This window comes from Malus sylvestris, chromosome 3, assembly GCF_916048215.2.
Source record: "Malus sylvestris chromosome 3, drMalSylv7.2, whole genome shotgun sequence".
In the NCBI taxonomy this organism is placed as follows: domain Eukaryota; kingdom Viridiplantae; phylum Streptophyta; class Magnoliopsida; order Rosales; family Rosaceae; genus Malus; species Malus sylvestris.
The window spans coordinates 10174965-10192061 of record NC_062262.1 but is presented as its reverse complement, the minus strand read 5'-3'; the positions used below and the strand labels follow the sequence as shown (position 1 = coordinate 10192061).

The window sequence follows — 17097 nt, the reverse complement described above, 5'->3', positions numbered from 1 at the left end:
TGAGTCCCTCTCCTCTCCTTCCCTATCCCTTCCCCACTCCTCACTCTTCGAAACCCTAGCGAGTCAGAGAACCACAATACGGCGTCGTTTCCCCTGCACAAACCTTGGGCCATCATCTTTGTCGTTCTAGCATGTAAGTATCTCTCTCTGTTTCGTCATTTTCTATCGAAAATTCATCTGATTTCTCATTTGGGCAAAATTGGGATTGTGCAACTTGAGAAATGTCAAATTGTTTTTGTGTAATTTTTGGAATGCCGTTAGGCAGTGTTTAGTTGCTGAGAAAATGCAGGAAAATGAGACCTAATCAGTTTTTTCGGTTTTTTTCCTTTTCACATTAGTAAAACCAACTTACCGCTTAGGTTTGGGTTGTTTTGGAATTTTGAGCACTAGGGTTTTCGATTAAAGTTGCTGTCTTTTGGATTTGGAATTCTGTTTAGACTGCTGAGCTACAGTTTATGTTATATTTTGGAAGTTTAATTAGCGGATATTTATATGCATTTCTGCTTTTCCAAATGAATGGTTTTGCTGTGGATGTATGATTATGTTGTGGTATCGTGACGGTTTTGTTTCGATTTTGTGTTTGTTACAATTTGTTTGGCATTATGATTATCCATTTTCGAAAGCTCGTGAGCATTGCTATGCATGCTTTCCAAATGCAGCATTGAAATTCATGTTGATTCGACACCACTTGCACTTGTGAAATTGAGTTTTTGCATTTGTGCATTTCATCTCTTTTCGACAACATATGTGTTGGGCGTAGGCCATAACTGTATCTTGTTAGTCCTCCACTGCACAGGATGTATGGCCGGAAATGCTTTTTGCCGGTGTGTTTAGGGTAGAGGTCATCCGACTGCTTAACAGTTTATGATTGTTTTGCATATTAGACCCTCTTAAGATTCACATTCGTTGGCATTTGTGATGTGTTCTTGGTTGGTTACAAGTTGAACAGATGTTATAGAGCAAGAGTAAAATTGAATTGATCTTCTATCCTTCTTGTTAATCCATTAGTTAAGTATTTAGTAATTATCAAATCAGATGTTCTTAAGCACTACATATAGCTGCATTTGTTAGTTTGTTCTGTTAGGTTGTACAAGCATATGATGCAAGCGGTAATAAATAATAAATTTTTAGTGCTGCTGTTTGGGAGAAGAACTTACATGCAAATAGGGCGGTGTCCTAACTAGGGCTGAAAAGGAAAAAAACCGAAAAAACTGATTACGTCTCAGCTTATGTTTCAATATTTGGACAGACCAGAATTACTATACTTAACTATAATGGTTTTTGTAGCTTCTTTGCTCGTACTTAATAAGTACTGCTTCACATTAGTGACTTTTGATTTCTTTGCTTCCTTGTTTTTGCATTAAACCAGGGTACTTTGCTCGTTGGGGTGCTCTGCGGAAGCTTCTGAATCAGTTTCTTGATACCGAAGGAAATGCTTGTGAAAAGGGTCATTTGAAGAAGCAGATATTATCACTTGGAGCTGGCTTTGATACAACATATTTTCAGCTGCAGGTACATTTTTCTTAGGAGCCGCAACTACTATCGTCATGTTTAGCTTTTTGGTTGTGAAATAGGATGGAACCCTTTTAAGTTAGTTTCAGGAATCAGGATAAATAAAGTGTGGTTTTTTTTTTCCGTACAATAGTTTTGAGGACTCAAGTCCTTTTTGTTAGTAAAAACATATTGCAATCTACACAGATTGCAAACTGCACTGCACAGATTGCAATCTGCACAAACTGCACTGCATAGATTCCCATCCCAGAGAGTAATTATTTCGAAATATCTCTATTTGATTAATGAATATAGTTCCATTATTTGATTTTTACATAATTCCATTATTTGATTTTTACAGATTTTTATATAATGTCTCAATCTCAAAGTCAAAGTACCCCTAGTAGTACTAATGTAGCATCATCTACGGCTACATCACCATGTCCTCCACAACCAACACAAGCACAACCCATACAGTCAAAACCATCAATGCCTCCCCCAAACCCCTCATCCTCTAGAAAAAGAAAAACACCACCTATTCCAAAGACAAAACAACCAACTATAATAGCTTCACTAGAGAGATCTTCTTCTGAGAGATCTTGGGTTTGGGATCATTTCACTAAGTGTACGGTCTCGGAAATGCAAGAAGTAGAAAAGGATGGAAAGAAAGAGAAGGGGGAGGTACAAGTATTGAAGGCCAAGTGTAACCATTGTAACTTTTTTTTTGCATGTGATACTAGTGGGGGTGGAACTAGTACTTACATTAAACATCTCAATAAACATTGCAAGTCATATAAACCAACTGATGAGTTGCAAAAGGTTCTAGGCAGTTCTGGACCTTCTGGGGATGGGAATGTCAAAAACATGCTTGTTGCTAAAGGGTGGAGCCAAGAAGAAAGTGTGGAAGGTATTATTGAGTTTATTGTGCTCGAGGAGATACCTTTTAGTATTGTGGAGAGTGAAGGGTTTAGGCGGATGATGTGCAAAGTCCAGCCTAGATTGCATGTTCCATCTCGGAGAACTATGATGAGGGAGTTATTCAATATGTATGATAGCATGAAAGATCAGTTAAAAAAGGAGATACACAATCATAGAGTGAGCTTGACTACTGATACATGGACAAGTGTGCAAAACTTGAACTACATGGTGCTAACTGCTCATTTTGTGGATGATGATTGGAATATGCACAAAAGGATTCTAAACTTTTGTTTGATTTCAAGTCATCAAGGCAAAGAAATAGGGAAGATGATTGAGCAATGTTTGGTTGAGTGGGGGATTGAAAAGGTAATGTGTATCTCAGTTGACAATGCATCGGCTAATAAGGTGGCAATTGAGTATGTTGTTCGTAAAATGCAGAAATGGCCTAATAGTCAAATGATTATGAATGGTAAGTTTATGCATGTGAGGTGTTTAGCTCATATTATCAACTTAGTAGTGAAACATGGGTTGAAAAGGTTAGATACAAGTGTGGATGCTCTTAGAAATGCCGTGCGGTTTGTGAGGTCAAGTCCCCGAAGGTTAAGTTATTTCAAGAAATGTGTGGAGAGTGAGAAGTTGGATAGTAGGGGTCTAGTTGTTATGGATGTGCCTACTAAGTGGAATAGCACATACATGATGCTAGAATCTTGCTTGAAGTTTCAAAAAGCATTTGAAAGGATGATTGAAGATGATGAAGCCAATATATACACCACCTATTTCAGTGAAAAGGTGCTTAATGATGAAGGAGAAGAAGTGGCGGGTAAAGGGAGGGTTGGACCACCTAAGGAGGAAGATTGGGATAGTGCAGGAGTGTTTGTGGAATTTTTTAAGGCCTTCTATCTTATAACTTTGAAAGTTAGTGCAAGTAAGTATCCCACATCTAATACAGCTGTTCATGATGTCATTGTTGTGGAAAACGAGATTGAAAAGCTTTTTTTGCCTGAATATATGCAAACTGGAAAACCTGTAGAGTTGGTGCTACGTGATATGGCATTCAACATGAGAGCCAAATATATAAAGTATTTTGGTTCAATTGAGTCCCTTAATCAAATATTTGTAGTTGCCCTTGTCTTAGACCCAAGGTTCAAATTGAGGCACTACATGCACTTGTGCCGAAAGCAATTACAACTTCCTGAAGAAGAGATTGAACAGAAAAGTAATGAAGTGAAGACATTGTTGAAGGCGATGTGTGATGAATATGCTTTCCAAGCTTTCGGTTCACAAACACAACAAAAGGGTAGAGAAGACTTAGTTCTTGACACTTCTTCTTCAAGGGTAAAACAATCATCTTCTAGTGTGCCAACGGAAAATCCAATGATATTTAGTTAAATCATGGATGATTGGGAGAAGGAACTAGAAGACACCGAGGATATTGTGCTTGCACATGAGGTGGATAGGTATCTCCTTGACACTGTAGAGAAAGTACCACAAGGTTCACAATTTGACGTTTTGAAATTGTGGAAGTTGAAGGGGAGGAGCACATATCCCACACTTGCTTTGATAGCGAAAGATGTCTTGCCAGTTCAAGTGTCAACAGTTGCCAGTGAAAGTGCATTTAGTGCAGGAAAAAGAGTAATTCACCCTTGTAGATCATGTCTCCTTCCTCAAATAGTGGAGTCATTGATGTGCCTCCGAAACTGGATAAGAAGTGAACCAATTGGCAGCATTGAGTATGAAGCAAGTCCTGCGGAGCTTGAATTTTATCAAGAGTGTGAAGAAGGTAACTATTTTGTTTTTAATAGTTTGGTTTATAACTTTATATTAATTGGTTTACAATTAACGTTTGTTCTTTATTGTAGAATATAAAAGAAAAAGAGCAAATACTATCTCTACAAGTTCAACCATCTCACCAAGTGTTCCTGAAGCTCCTCAAACGAATAAAGGAAAAGGAATTGTGGTAATATTTTAAACTCAAATGAATGAACTTTAAATTTCAATGAGGATAATATGATGTTGGACTTTAAAAATGTCATGTTTATATTGTATTTTTGCTTACAGATTGAATGAAGATTGTTGTCGGAACTTGGTCGTTGGAATTTGAAATTTATTGTTGATGTGTGCAATCTGTGCAATATGTGAAATTTGTGTCTGTGCAACAAACTGCAATCTGTAAAATTTGTGTCTGCAAACTACAATCTGTATTCTGTGCAATTTTTTTCAAACTGCAATATGTGCTATTTTTTTTTCAATCTGTGCACTGCAAAATGCAAACTGCAATCTGTGCAGTTTTTTCAAACTGTAATTTGTGGAATTTGTGCAGTTTTTTCAAACTGCAATTTGTGGAATGTGGAATCTGTGAAATTTGTGGAATTTGTGCAGTTTTTTTCAATCTGTGCAATCTGTGCACTGCAAAATGCAAACTGAAATTTGTGCAGTTTTTTCAAACTGCAATTTGTGCAGTAAAAAACTGCAATCTGTGCAGTTTTTTCAAACTGCAATTTGTGGAATCTGTGAAATTTGTGCAGTTTTTTCAAACTGCAATATGTGAAATATGTTCTGTGTAAAAACTGCAATCTGTGTGCAGCAAACATTTTTAAACAGGAAAAAAAAATGACCTGTGTACCCGGACCGAATCGGCCCGTTTCAACTGGGCCAGGTAAGGTCTGGTTCCTATTTTCAGAATTGTAATGCCCGGCCCGGCCCGCCCCGTCTCCTTTAATTCCGGGTCCGGTCCGGTCCCTTCAAAAATGGGCCCGGCCCGGCCCGTGCCCAACCCTACTTCCATATCCAGACCCTATTCTTCTTCCTCATTACCTTCAGCTTCTCCGCGTTCGCAAACTCCGTCAATCCTCAGATTTATCGCGATAATTAAAGATAAACCCTAAAAATCCGCCCACCTCCATTTTCCTCTCCGTCGAGAACCAGTAACCAATCTCTTCTCTCTCTATCTCTGTAATTTTTCTGTTAAATCACTCGCCGTCTTCCGCCGGTCTGCTGCTCAACGGCTCGAACAACCCCGACAGGTCCAGCCCGGCCGAGAACGAAATCAAATCGAACGCGTTCAAGGTCGTCATGCCCTTTGCTCCTCGTCGCCGTTGCCAATTATGGCGTCGTCCGTCGAAAAATCATTTGTCTTAACCACCGGTCCTTGTAACCCTTTCAGATTCGACGACATCCATCTGCAGCTGGAAAAGTAAAAGTATTGAGCTGATAGGATCAGACATGATATACATGGGAAATTGCAAGAAAAGTAATGCAGGAAATAGAAAAAGGAAATAAAAGGAAATTCATATCTTCATTCATTCCCAATTTAGATGAACATGGTAGTTTAAAAGACTGTGATATCTACACATTTTATTTTATTTTTCACATACTTTTTTAATGTTTAGCAATCGAATTGAATGAATTGAAGAACATCAAAGAACAGAAATTATCAAAAGGTTTGTGAGAGGTAAAATGAGATGTGTGAATAGCACAATCCTAGTTTAAATACACAAAAGAATAGCTAAAGTTTAGTAGTCTTAGTGGGCTTAACAATAACAATGAACCTAATAAGTACTAGTAACCTATGGGGCCCAAAGGTCCTAACACTCGATCCCAATTAAAGAAAGAGGTGAAACGCAAAATTGGATGCGGAAAATGGGGAATTAGGAATTTCCGGTTAGAGAAAAAGGCGTAGAAGTCATGGTGGAACGGGTTGGTGATGGGACAAGGGGGTGTTCGGTGGGGAAGATGAACCCTTTTCTTCTTTTTTTTTTTTACTTTTCCAGTTCTTTTAATTCTTTTGTTTTCCAATTCTTTTAATTATTTTAATATTTTAATGTCATAATTAAATTTTAGTTTTGTTTTAGGTTTTTGTCCACGCGGCAAAAGTTTGACAGCCACATTTGCCATGTTATTTAACAAACTTTTTATCGAATGTATGAAATTGAAATAAAATAATGGTAAATGTATGAGATTGAAATATTTTAAAGATATTGTATAAGGTTGCAATCACATCGAAACTTGAAAGGATAAAATATAATTTACCTAAATAATAATAGCATTTTTTGGGAAAAGGGATATTCTTCGGATCTCTTCTTCCTAATCCATCAAGTCTGGAAATCCGGACTGTTGAAATTTGATCCAACGGCTACAATCATTTTAAAAATTATAATAACTTTAGCTGTTTAATCAAATTTCAACGGTCCGGATCGTCAAACTTGATAGATTAGGAGGAAGGAATCCGGAGACGATCCCTTTCCAATTTTTGGCACTTGATTTGGTTCCGTTGATCCAACTGTAGCTGTTTTAGTAACTTCACTGGCCTTCCCTAGGCGGTCCATATTTATTTTCAATATCACAGTTTGACTAAGAGCGTCTTTAAAATTAACATAAAAAATTCTTCCAATTGAAGTGTTATTTATTGACTGAATTTGAAGATTTTGCGGATCTTATTAATTTTAATGGTATTTTCCTTATTTAACTAACATTTCAACCAATAAAAATTTTGTTTCAACTATTTTTTATAATAAATACAACAATTTAAAATTTTATATAATTAAAAAAAAATTGACACTTTATTTGGAGGAATACAATTTTTGACATAAGACTTCAAGTTATCACGTTTAGCCATTCATTATAATTTAACCAGTGTTCTAAAAATCCTCGCCTAGCGCCGCTTAGGTACTAGACGGCTGGTCACCGTCCCGATTAATGTCTAGGCATTTGAAAATTAAGAAAGGGCACCTAGATCTGCTGAGGCACCCGCCTAGCCTGTCCAAACTCGCCTAGACACTCGCCTTGGTCATGACTCACTTGAATAGAAAATATATAACTTTTAGTTTGCATTTTATTTTTTTAATAAATTGTAAGAGACTTGTTGCGTACTTAAGGTTCCGTTTGATACGTGAGACGGAACAGAACAGAGTGGGACAAGGCGTTCCATCTCACGTTTGGTGCGCCTAAAACGGGTGGAACGCGCTGTTCCATGGGACGAATTTTGGGTGAATTTTCGTTCCACCTTACCCCCTGGAATGACTCATTCCATATATGTGGAACACAAAATTATAACATTTCCGTCTCCTTCTTCTTCCTCCTTTTTTCCATCTGTGGGCATCTTTGCTCCTTCTCCGTTCCGTCCCGTCCTGTCTCGTCCTATTCCATTCCGTCCCGTCCCACGTACCAAACGCACCCTAAATGAACATATATTATATTCTTGTTCCTCATGGTTTCATTATATTCAATAACTTTATAATATATATGTCATTCTATTTTGTAGATTATGATGAAATTATATATATTTTAACTATAAGAAGACATTTACTTATACGAAATATAATAGATTTACTTAAATCCGCCTAGCTCCGCCTAACCGTTTAAACGCAAGGTCCTAACCCACCGCCCAACTAACTTCTAATGTTTTTTAGAACCTTTAATTTGACATGCCTAACCCATCCATAAAGAAGTAAACAAAAATCATAATTAAGTATTGTCCACATTAATTACACTCCCTAAATTTTCTTCATTTGCTCGGTTGCGCTCTCTCTCTCTCTCTCTCTCTTTGTAGCTCACGCCCTCTTCGTGTTGTCCTAACAATGGCTCGAGGTTCATCTCAGTCCCAAGCGTCGTCGTCCTCTGCGACTGCGCGCCCCGGCGTCATGGCTCCGCGGGGCTCGGCCGCCGCGACTGCTGGAATGCGTCGCCGTCGTGTCGGAGGCTCCACCGGCTCCGGAAGCATCGGCGGAGGAGGAGGCGGATCAGGTGCCGGAAACAACATGCTGAGGTTCTACACGGACGACGCTCCTGGCTTGAAGATCACCCCGACTGTTGTCCTCGTCATGAGCCTCTGCTTCATAGGCTTCGTCACGGCTCTTCATGTGTTCGGCAAGCTGTACCTCCACCGATCTGGTGGGGGAGCTTGAGTTCTGAGTCCTGGTTGGGATCGGGTTCGGATTCGGAGCTTAATCGGTAATTCAATGACACGAATGCTTTGTTTTCGCTTTGCTCTGTAAATTTTCGCAGAGTTGACGTTGTTAGGGTTTCAATTTTGTTTTAAAGTTGGGATCTGTTGGCTCTTGGATTGTGTTTGGATCAAAATCGAGTAATATTTAGCCTTTCGTTATTTTGCTCTCTAATGTTGAAGTGTGACATAATTACATTGAATGGTCGAGACGATCCAATAGTTTTGAATTTGTAGAAATTTAAAAGATTAAAAGGAAAACAGAATTGTGCCAACTTGGGAGATTCATGATGAGAGAAAACAAGTAGACTTTTGCTAATAAGAACTGGAATTGGAAAAAAGGGGATCCAAGGAAAAATGGTATAAATCGTTGCATATCTCCCTTTTGTTTGCATACAAAAGGGTTCATCAACATTTGCATACAAGCCCTTTTTTTGATAATTTTCATCTGCATACAAGCCCTCTTTTGCTGATATGTTCCTTGTTTTGTGCTTTGTTCTTGACGGAGTTGATAATATCATATAAATCGTTGCATCTCCCTTTTGTGTGCATCTCTTTTATGCGTAAAGCATGTTTTCTTTGCTGGTTGCTGTTTCATTAAATGAAAATTATCCTGAAAGATAGTCGGTATCTGCTGTATGATCTCCGCTAATCATTGCCTCTTCCGAAGATAAGTAGGAATGGATGTGCACTTCATTTGTCATTGTTTGTACATCGGTATATGGTTGAGAATTGGAAGATTAACTACTGATTTACAAGACTTTTGGCATAAATCTACATTCTTCCTTGGTAGAAAACAAGGTACAATTGATTGTTACGATTTAGCGAACAGGGATTATTTGCCCATGGATAAATATAGCAACTGTACTTCCCTTCTGATGTTTCAAAAACTTCTATGCTCAAAATTCTCACAAACGAAGATGGGGGTCTTTCGACCCAGACTAAGTAGCGCATCTCTGCTCTATGGTGCGTCACGACGAAATGTGCCGTTTCATTTGCCGAACTTGGGACCCAAGACCATGAACATGCTTGAAAGGAGTTCCCAAGCTTCAAAATACGACCAAGGATTGGCTCCACGGATTTTCCCCAATATACGGTCTCTGACATAAGCTAGGGTTCTCTATTTTTATCTACCCAAACCGCTGGGATACCCAAGTATTTTCCTGGATCGTCGGCATTTCCAGTAAAGCACTAAGCTCCTCTCAGTCTCCACCGGCGTATTAGTGTTATGAACCCAAAATGTAATTGAGGTTTATGCTTTAATTTGAATTGTTAAGAATTGTTAAATATGCCAGCTGGCATTTTAAGGAGTAGAGTCTGTATAAAAGGAGCCAGCTTCCTCTAATGTGAAGATCAGAATTTACAAACAGAAATACAAAACCAAAAAACAATTCAAGAGCTCTGCTCTCTCTCTCTCTCTCTTCCTTCCCTCTCCCTCTCTATCCTCTGTGACTTGCAGGTTGATTAAGGGGTTACAGATTTGGATTGTATCAATTAGCACTGAAATAGACTACCGAATTTCATAAGCTAATCTCCTTCCCCGACGTTTGGCAGTAAGCATTTAGCAGTTCACAATGTTTTGACAATTGTTCCTTAATGCTTTGAGGATCGATGTATCATCCGAGTCGTCTAAGTTCCATTCAATTAATATAATAATAATTTAAATTTTCGAACAATTTGATTGTGTGTCGGAATGTGAAGAAGGCCGAGAAGGCTGCGATGGAGAGTAATCGGGCTGTGGCGGTTGCGACGTATGTGGAAATTCGTCGGACCATGGCTCGGTTGATGGAGGAACTTCCTAAGCTGCGCAAGTTGGCTCAGAAAAAGGTGAAACGAATCCAATTCATCTATTTTTATTTTATTTTTAAGTTTCATAATTAATTATTAATTAAGACAAAATTAGAAAATATATGTGATTAGATTTGATTTATTTATTTATTTTTATATAGTAGGATTATATAGGACGCAAAAAAATCATAAGATATGCTGCATCACATATTATGTTTTCCTTTTCTATTAGTTTTAATCTATTGTGTAAACTAAATTTTGAAAGATGCGCATGTGATTCGAGATTTGACGGGTCAAAATGTATGGAAATTTTGATTCAGCCGATGGTGATTAGCCAAGATGGAGATAGTGTGTACAGATGAAGTGTGTGAGAATAGCTCCAAATTGATGTCACATTCTTATCTAATTGCTGGCTTTCTCTCCAAAGTCGATAGTTTCTTGTGGTCGAAAAAAGTCGGTAGTTTCTTGGTTTTGGAAAATGGTGTGGATTGAGCCTGACTGTTACTGTTCACTGTGTGTCTATCATCGACGCACGAGATGAACAAAACAAGAGTGGTTCTTGTAGTAAAGGAACAAAACAATCATCGTCAACGAAATTGCAGAAGCTACAAGGAACTAGACTAGAGGCGAGGCGAAACGAGACAACTGTAACCTCGGTAGATATATTCCATGAGATCTTGCATTTCCTCTTTATGATACAACTTATGTTCCGAGACCATTAGCAAAAGAGTTGGGACTCTACGAAGTTATGCGTTACGTTCCTAAGCAGATAGAGAACCCCGTTCACATGAATTCTCAAGGGGTTGCATAGAATCTGACAATCAGCTTCTCTACTCTGATGACTTGTCACGAATTTGTTCTTTGGCTTTACTTCTTGAGTTTCTGTCACGCTTTACCAGCTCCGCATTCTCGGAGAAATAACGATGTTCTGAAAAGGGCTTCATGTATCTTCTTTTTGTTAATTCCTTCTTGCCTATATTATCATTTCATATCTCTTGTTCATGTTTTACCCTGAACTGACATAACCTTCTAACATTTATCCGCTGATGATGTTTATGATGCACTTTTGGTTACTGATGTGGAATTGCTTTGACAATAAAACGCACAAACGTAACCAACGTGACCAAATCCAAAAGCTACATAATGAGTTGCACAGCGTGAGAATATCATCCCGCAACGCGAGAGCATGAATTGGCGTCGGCATGGTTCTTCAGATACCATAAGAGTGTGCCCAACATACAGCCTTAGTATATAACATGGCAACCATAGTGTGACTGTGTGAACATCTTGGACCTATAGACAGGCACACCCACACAAACATAAAGGAATTTGGGTCGTACTCGTTAATATTGATTATTATCACCACTATAATCTCTAAAGACTTGTAACAACAAAGTTGCTTAACTTGTATTCTTATTTTGGTTTAATTACAGGTTAAAGGGCTGTCCCCTGAAGAACTAGAAGCACGTAGTGATCTGGTTTTTGCACTGCCTGAGAGGATACCAGATGGGACAGAAACTGCAGCTAAAAAAGCTGGGGAATGGGGAACTTCAACATCTCATAAAAATATCAAATTTGACTCATCAGGTAATCAGTATTTTATATGCTTTTTTATTTTTCTGCTGTTATAGTTTTCAATGAATGTCAAGCCTCTTGATAGATTATTAATATTAATGTGTTTCCTTACCATTCAGATGGGAACTTTGATAGTGAATTTTTCCAGCAAAACCGAAGAATCGAGTCAGTTCAGGAAGGAGTACAGCTCTGCTGTTATTTTGATTGAGTTGGTCACTTGCTCAGGATTAAGCTCTAGATATCATCTCGGAAGGTTTGGGTACTTTGAAAGATTTGGGCCATGGTATGAATGCGGTTGGTCGATGCACATAACTTTGTTTCATTGTGTTATTAGAAGAATTCAAACATTGATCATTGTTTCGATATGTTCAGGAATTGGACTGACAACTCCCACTAATTGGTGAGATAGAAACAAAAGTGAGATTTTCTTCTCTAACTAGCATCCTAATCTTTCCGGCAACACCGGTGAGAGATAGTGTTGGTAACATTTTAAGTTCATTACTTAGTGATGGAGTTTTGATGCTTTTACAGGTGGACAAGGTTACATCTGAATAAAAAGTAATAGTGTTAGGCTCAAGGAAAATCTAAACAAGGTATCTGTACGCTGACCATATTGACCAGTTTTAATTGTTGCATCATACAGTTAGGGCTCTACTAATGAGAAACTTGGTTTGTTTTGCAGGTGAGGTCGAGCTGGAATTTCTGCATTGACATTATTTTGCTTTGTATTGTTCTGGGAATCGCCTTCTATCTTAACAAGTATTCTCTCTGTCTTTTTACTTAGAAAACCTTAAAATCTAGTCCCCAAATGCTAAGAAGCTTATATACACACACTTCCTGATGTAGAGTTAAACGTTCTGTGAAATTGGTTTCATGTTCCGGAAAATAACTCATAAGACAGTTTATGCCACATTTATTTCACGGGGTTGTCTAAGAATTGATTTTGCGTGTTCTGAATGCTTTAACATACTTTTCTTTCCTTGAATAAATGAGATATTCAACTGTTTTCTTTACTACTGCGATGAAGTTACTTTAAAAAGACTTCAGCAGCTTATCGGATCATATCTGATGTGGTATACATTCTTCCATTTCATAAGGCTTTGCTAGCTTGTATCTCTTTAACATCTTCCGTTCAAGTACAACGTTAATTATCTAATCTGGTTTTGGCTACTTGAAGATGATTATATACAGTTTCTTGCTCATGGTGGTTCTTTCTCCCAACAATGTGGAAAATTTGTAGTTTAGATTTATTTATGTCTGTACTTGTCATTCAATGAATTTATTGAGCATCAATTTGCCTTATATAGTTTTGCAGTGCATTGTTCGATCCAAATCCATGTTGTTGAGTGCATTTTTCCTCACCCCCTAAAGTAAGTGTGATGCTCACCCCAATTTATTGCCGTTATATTAGTTTGGTGAGCATCACCTTTATTTAGGGGTGAGCAAATTAAGTTGCACTAGGAAAAGATTATGCTATCAAATGTCAAATTATCTTTTTGTAAATGGAAAGAATTTATAACCCAAAGAAATTAAAACAAACTGAACATTTATGATAATTACTCATATCATTTAAGTATTTGACAATACTAATTTACGTATTATTACACTGAAAAATGTTTATTTTCTTTCTTTTTTTCCCATCCTTGATCAAGCATGAACTTACACATTCTTATGAGGGTGGTAATAAATATTCCCAACCAGGAGAGCATTCTCCACATAAACAGAGTTAACTAGCAACAAATGTAGATTATTGAACTGGTTATATGTACTACCCAGTCTTGGAGGCCAAATCGATATCGTGCTTTGTACACCTTGTTTACACTTCATGCTGTACAGCCAGAAACTATGGCCTCCTGAATGTGTTCATTCGTCAAGGGAACTTAGCTTTCATCAAAGACTTTATTACGAGGAGTATGTAGCGAGGAAGCCCATTTCATTAAACTCCTCAAAGTTGGCTGGAACAGTTGGATTTGCTTTGGGTATGTCATTTTGCAAGTGGTTTGGAATGTAGCAGTTGACAACATTACCAGCTGCTAGTTTCTTGCTAAGCAGAACGTTCCCATCTTTGTTCTTGCTTTCTAGATTTATGAGTGGAAAAAGATTTTCTTTTGTATTTTCTTCTCTAATCTTCCTTTTTAGTGTGGAATTAATGCCCGAAGAAGAAATTGATACTGTGGATTTTACCTTATTATTTGAGCCGACTGGATAGCTATCTTTGCGCCCTTGAAAGCTCGCACTTGAGGTCTCTATCGGTGATGGAGGTTGACCGGCGAGGATGGAAGCTAATACTCGACAGTCTTTGTATAGAAAATCTGTGATTATATCAGCACGATGGATTGGACTTGTAGGCCGTACTGTTGGCCCAGATTTTGGTAGGCACCTCCAAAATTCAGTGTTGTAGATGTCTTGAGCGTTACATATGTTCTTTGTTGTGTTTCCTCGCTGTTGAACTCGGCATAGTACCCAATCATCCAACTGTTACAACACGAAGCATTTTTTAACGTATTGCCTTTGATCACATTGTTTTGATCAAAGTCGATGTATGAACTGCATAATTTACCGAGTCGTAGTGAAAAAAAACATGAAGACCACGACTTAAATAGTTAAATCAAAGCATGGTCTGTGTTTCACTTTTAAAAACACATTAGCTATAGTACAAGGCAAGATTGAGTATGTTGAATTCTAAGGGAACCTAGCTAGCTAGGCTAGCACGAGAGTTTGATAGAGCATGAGCGACTCTAAACAGTTTATGGGTGTGGGGTTCAACAGTTATCAAAAAGACACACGTGGATGACTGATGCTAGCATTTCTCACATGTGAAACAATACAGTACGTATTGGTTGATTAGTAAGCTTATGCCTTTAAGTGGTTTGTTCCATTTTTTGAGATACATATATATAATATGCAAACTCAGTATCTCATTCTATCGACTTACTCTCATAGAACCTTTGGATCTCGAGGGGTTAACCGTACTGTCGAGCAGTCTATACTCGTTCATGATCCATTCAGTCTTAACTCCTTTAGGAGCTCGACCGGTGTAAAAGACCAAAGCCTTCTTCACTCCTATCCGCTTTGATCCACAAGAGGTGAGAATTGGCTTGTCACTTCCAGCAGCCTTCCAATAACCCAAAGCTGCTGTTCTATTAGGCCTCTCCCCATTCGGATACTTCCGGTCCCTCGGGCTGAAGAAGTACCATTCATCTTCTCCAAACAAAGCCTTGTCTGCAAAAATCAAGTAATAAAACATACAATTCAAAAACATATACACTCGGTTATTACTGTGTAATCCAAATCGAAGGATTAACCATGGAGGAATGAAATGAGTGAATGCTTCAGTACTGACTGGGTAGCTCCCACGGATTATACTTATACAGATCGATCTCCGTGATCAACTGAGCTGGAAGCGGATGCGAAATCATTTTGTTTCGCAAGTAGTGAACGATGAGTTCTTCATCTGATGGATGGAATCTGAAACCCGGAGGCAATTGCATAGTAGAATAAGTCGTGAATGTGGGTTCTTTCTCCATGAAAGCGCAGTTTTTCCTTGGACGACGAGGGAATACAATAAGAAGCAACGATAATATCAATCTAAAACAGTTGTAGATGGAAAATGAAATGGTCTGAGAGGCAGTATATATGTGCATTTTTCATGCAGATGCGGACATTACGTGAGATGGTTAAACCAAAAAAAGTCTCACGTAATTAAATGCATGTTTCAACTCCAAAGAAAGAGACTTTCGAGACGGCTACCTGTTTGGATTATTATGTTGGAATTAAATTCTTCGACCAACCTTCTTGGATAATATTGTACGGTCCTCAGGCCCTGGAGCTAATTAACATTAATTTAACTCATCAAAATAAGTTTTGGTTGAGTAGGGGTTTCAGTAAAGTGCAGGTTTCCATGTAATTTACCTAGTTAAGACAAAGTTATGATAGGTAATTTACATGTGGGGTTTTGCATGGAAAATTTCATGTGAATAACTCTTTAGATTAATCATAAGAAGGAGAGTTCTCCTGGATTTTACTGAGTTTGGGTAATTATATGTATGTCTCAAGTATATAGGTGAATAATGTAGCATATTTTGATTCGCTTTTGGAACAAAATCTAATGGTTGGCTGAGGCTCGCATTATAACAGCTTAAACTATTAGGATCAACGCGTTTGGTGTATAAGCTGCAACGGTAGGAGAGATTTTTTAGTGTGACCATCACACGAGATGGTACACCATGTGTCACTATACAAATGGCGGGATATGATTGTTAAAAAGTAAATAATTTAAAAAATAAAAAATTTCACCATTTACATAAAAACACATGGTGTACCACCCGTATTCCCGTCACAATGAAATTTTTTCCCATCTGTAGTAAGCTGAATTTAACTTGTTAAACCCTAGTGTTCAAAATGCAATCACACTCCCATATTTAAAATAGGTAAATAATGGTTGGCTCACGTCCAAACAACTAGTTTCTTATCTCTCACTCGGAGAGGGCGAGTCATCAGTACGGCTGCCGCATATGACAACACACACTTACATCCAACTCATATCATGAATGTTGTCTTATGAGACAACCGTAATCAAACGAATATCACCATGTTGGTGGTTTTTTAATTACTCTCTTGGAATAACTTGTTAAGATTCTTTGTTTATTGCTTGGGGTTACGGCGGTGAAAACACTATTTCCCATATGTTTCAAACCCAATTGTGCTCCAAATTGGCTGGACTCTGGCTGGACTTGATCGGATTATGACAAAACATTATTAGATTGTCACTGCATGCAACATTGTGTGGTTCTAAATCTTTTGAATCGGATTATGAATAGATTATCTTAATTAACACTTCTATGCTTTTAACAACATAGTTTTCTCCGTATCAAGCTTTATGGAGACGTGTCCACTTTATGTCAAAGAGATAGTAATGCCACCAGCATAAACACTAAACAGTATGTTTCTGCCAGTAAAATATTTCCTTGTTCGCAGATGTGATTTGAGCGTCTTACTCTCTAGCCTATATTCATAGAGTACATGGTGATGTTGATCATGAGTGCGAGATAATGTAACAATCATGCAATTTAGAGTTGGTTCGATCCTCCACAACTCGACTACTTCCATGATGAATCTTACAGAATCGAGAATGAGTAGGTAAATTTGCCAATCTTTTTCCTTAATTTTCTGTGAGTTCTAAATTGGATTAAAATTATTGTTGAAAAATTGATGTTGTTGAGATATCTATGTGTTTACTTTAATCGACTTTGTTTTAGAATTAAAACATAAATTTTAAGTTTGGATTCTCTTATTAGGTTTCATTTTAATTTATGACCTAATCTTTAACACATATGTGTCTTCTCTCATACACTAAAATAAATTTTGTAGCCATTGGTTTATCT

At 37.8% G+C, this 17097-nt stretch overlaps 2 protein-coding genes and 2 pseudogenes across 2 annotated transcripts; 3 read left to right on the top strand and 1 right to left on the bottom strand.

The window, feature by feature from the left end:
- Window positions 1–3496: 3496 nt before the first annotated feature.
- Window positions 3497–4415, top strand: LOC126615899 (uncharacterized; annotated as a pseudogene).
- A 3471-nt stretch (window positions 4416–7886) lies between these two features.
- On the top strand, window positions 7887–8512 carry LOC126615903 (protein transport protein Sec61 subunit beta-like). The gene has a single exon (XM_050283828.1). It carries the CDS (start codon window positions 7986–7988, stop codon window positions 8310–8312), a length of 327 nt encoding a protein of 108 aa, XP_050139785.1. The 5' UTR covers window positions 7887–7985; the 3' UTR covers window positions 8313–8512.
- Window positions 8513–9074: 562 nt separating this feature from the next.
- LOC126615902 (syntaxin-71-like) lies at window positions 9075–12726 on the top strand (annotated as a pseudogene).
- An 889-nt stretch (window positions 12727–13615) lies between these two features.
- On the bottom strand, window positions 13616–15204 carry LOC126616962 (NAC transcription factor 32-like). The gene is made up of 3 exons (XM_050285063.1): window positions 15057–15204; window positions 14649–14935; window positions 13616–14188 (listed from the first exon to the last, which is right to left on the bottom strand). The coding sequence occupies exons 1-3, from the start codon at window positions 15202–15204 to the stop codon at window positions 13616–13618; spliced, it is 1008 nt and encodes a 335-aa protein (XP_050141020.1).
- Window positions 15205–17097: the final 1893 nt, after the last annotated feature.

Coding starts and splice junctions, on each gene's coding strand:
- LOC126615903 (XM_050283828.1), top strand. CDS start 7,986: ATGGCTCGAGGTTCATCTCAGTCCCAAGCGTCGTCGTCCTCTGCGACT.
- LOC126616962 (XM_050285063.1), bottom strand. CDS start 15,204: ATGCAATTGCCTCCGGGTTTCAGATTCCATCCATCAGATGAAGAACTC. Junction 14,936..15,056: donor TAATCCGTGGGAGCTACCCA/GTCAGTACTGAA, acceptor TGATTTTTGCAG/ACAAGGCTTTGTTTGGAGAA. Junction 14,189..14,648: donor GATCCAAAGGTTCTATGAGA/GTAAGTCGATAG, acceptor GTGTTGTAACAG/TTGGATGATTGGGTACTATG.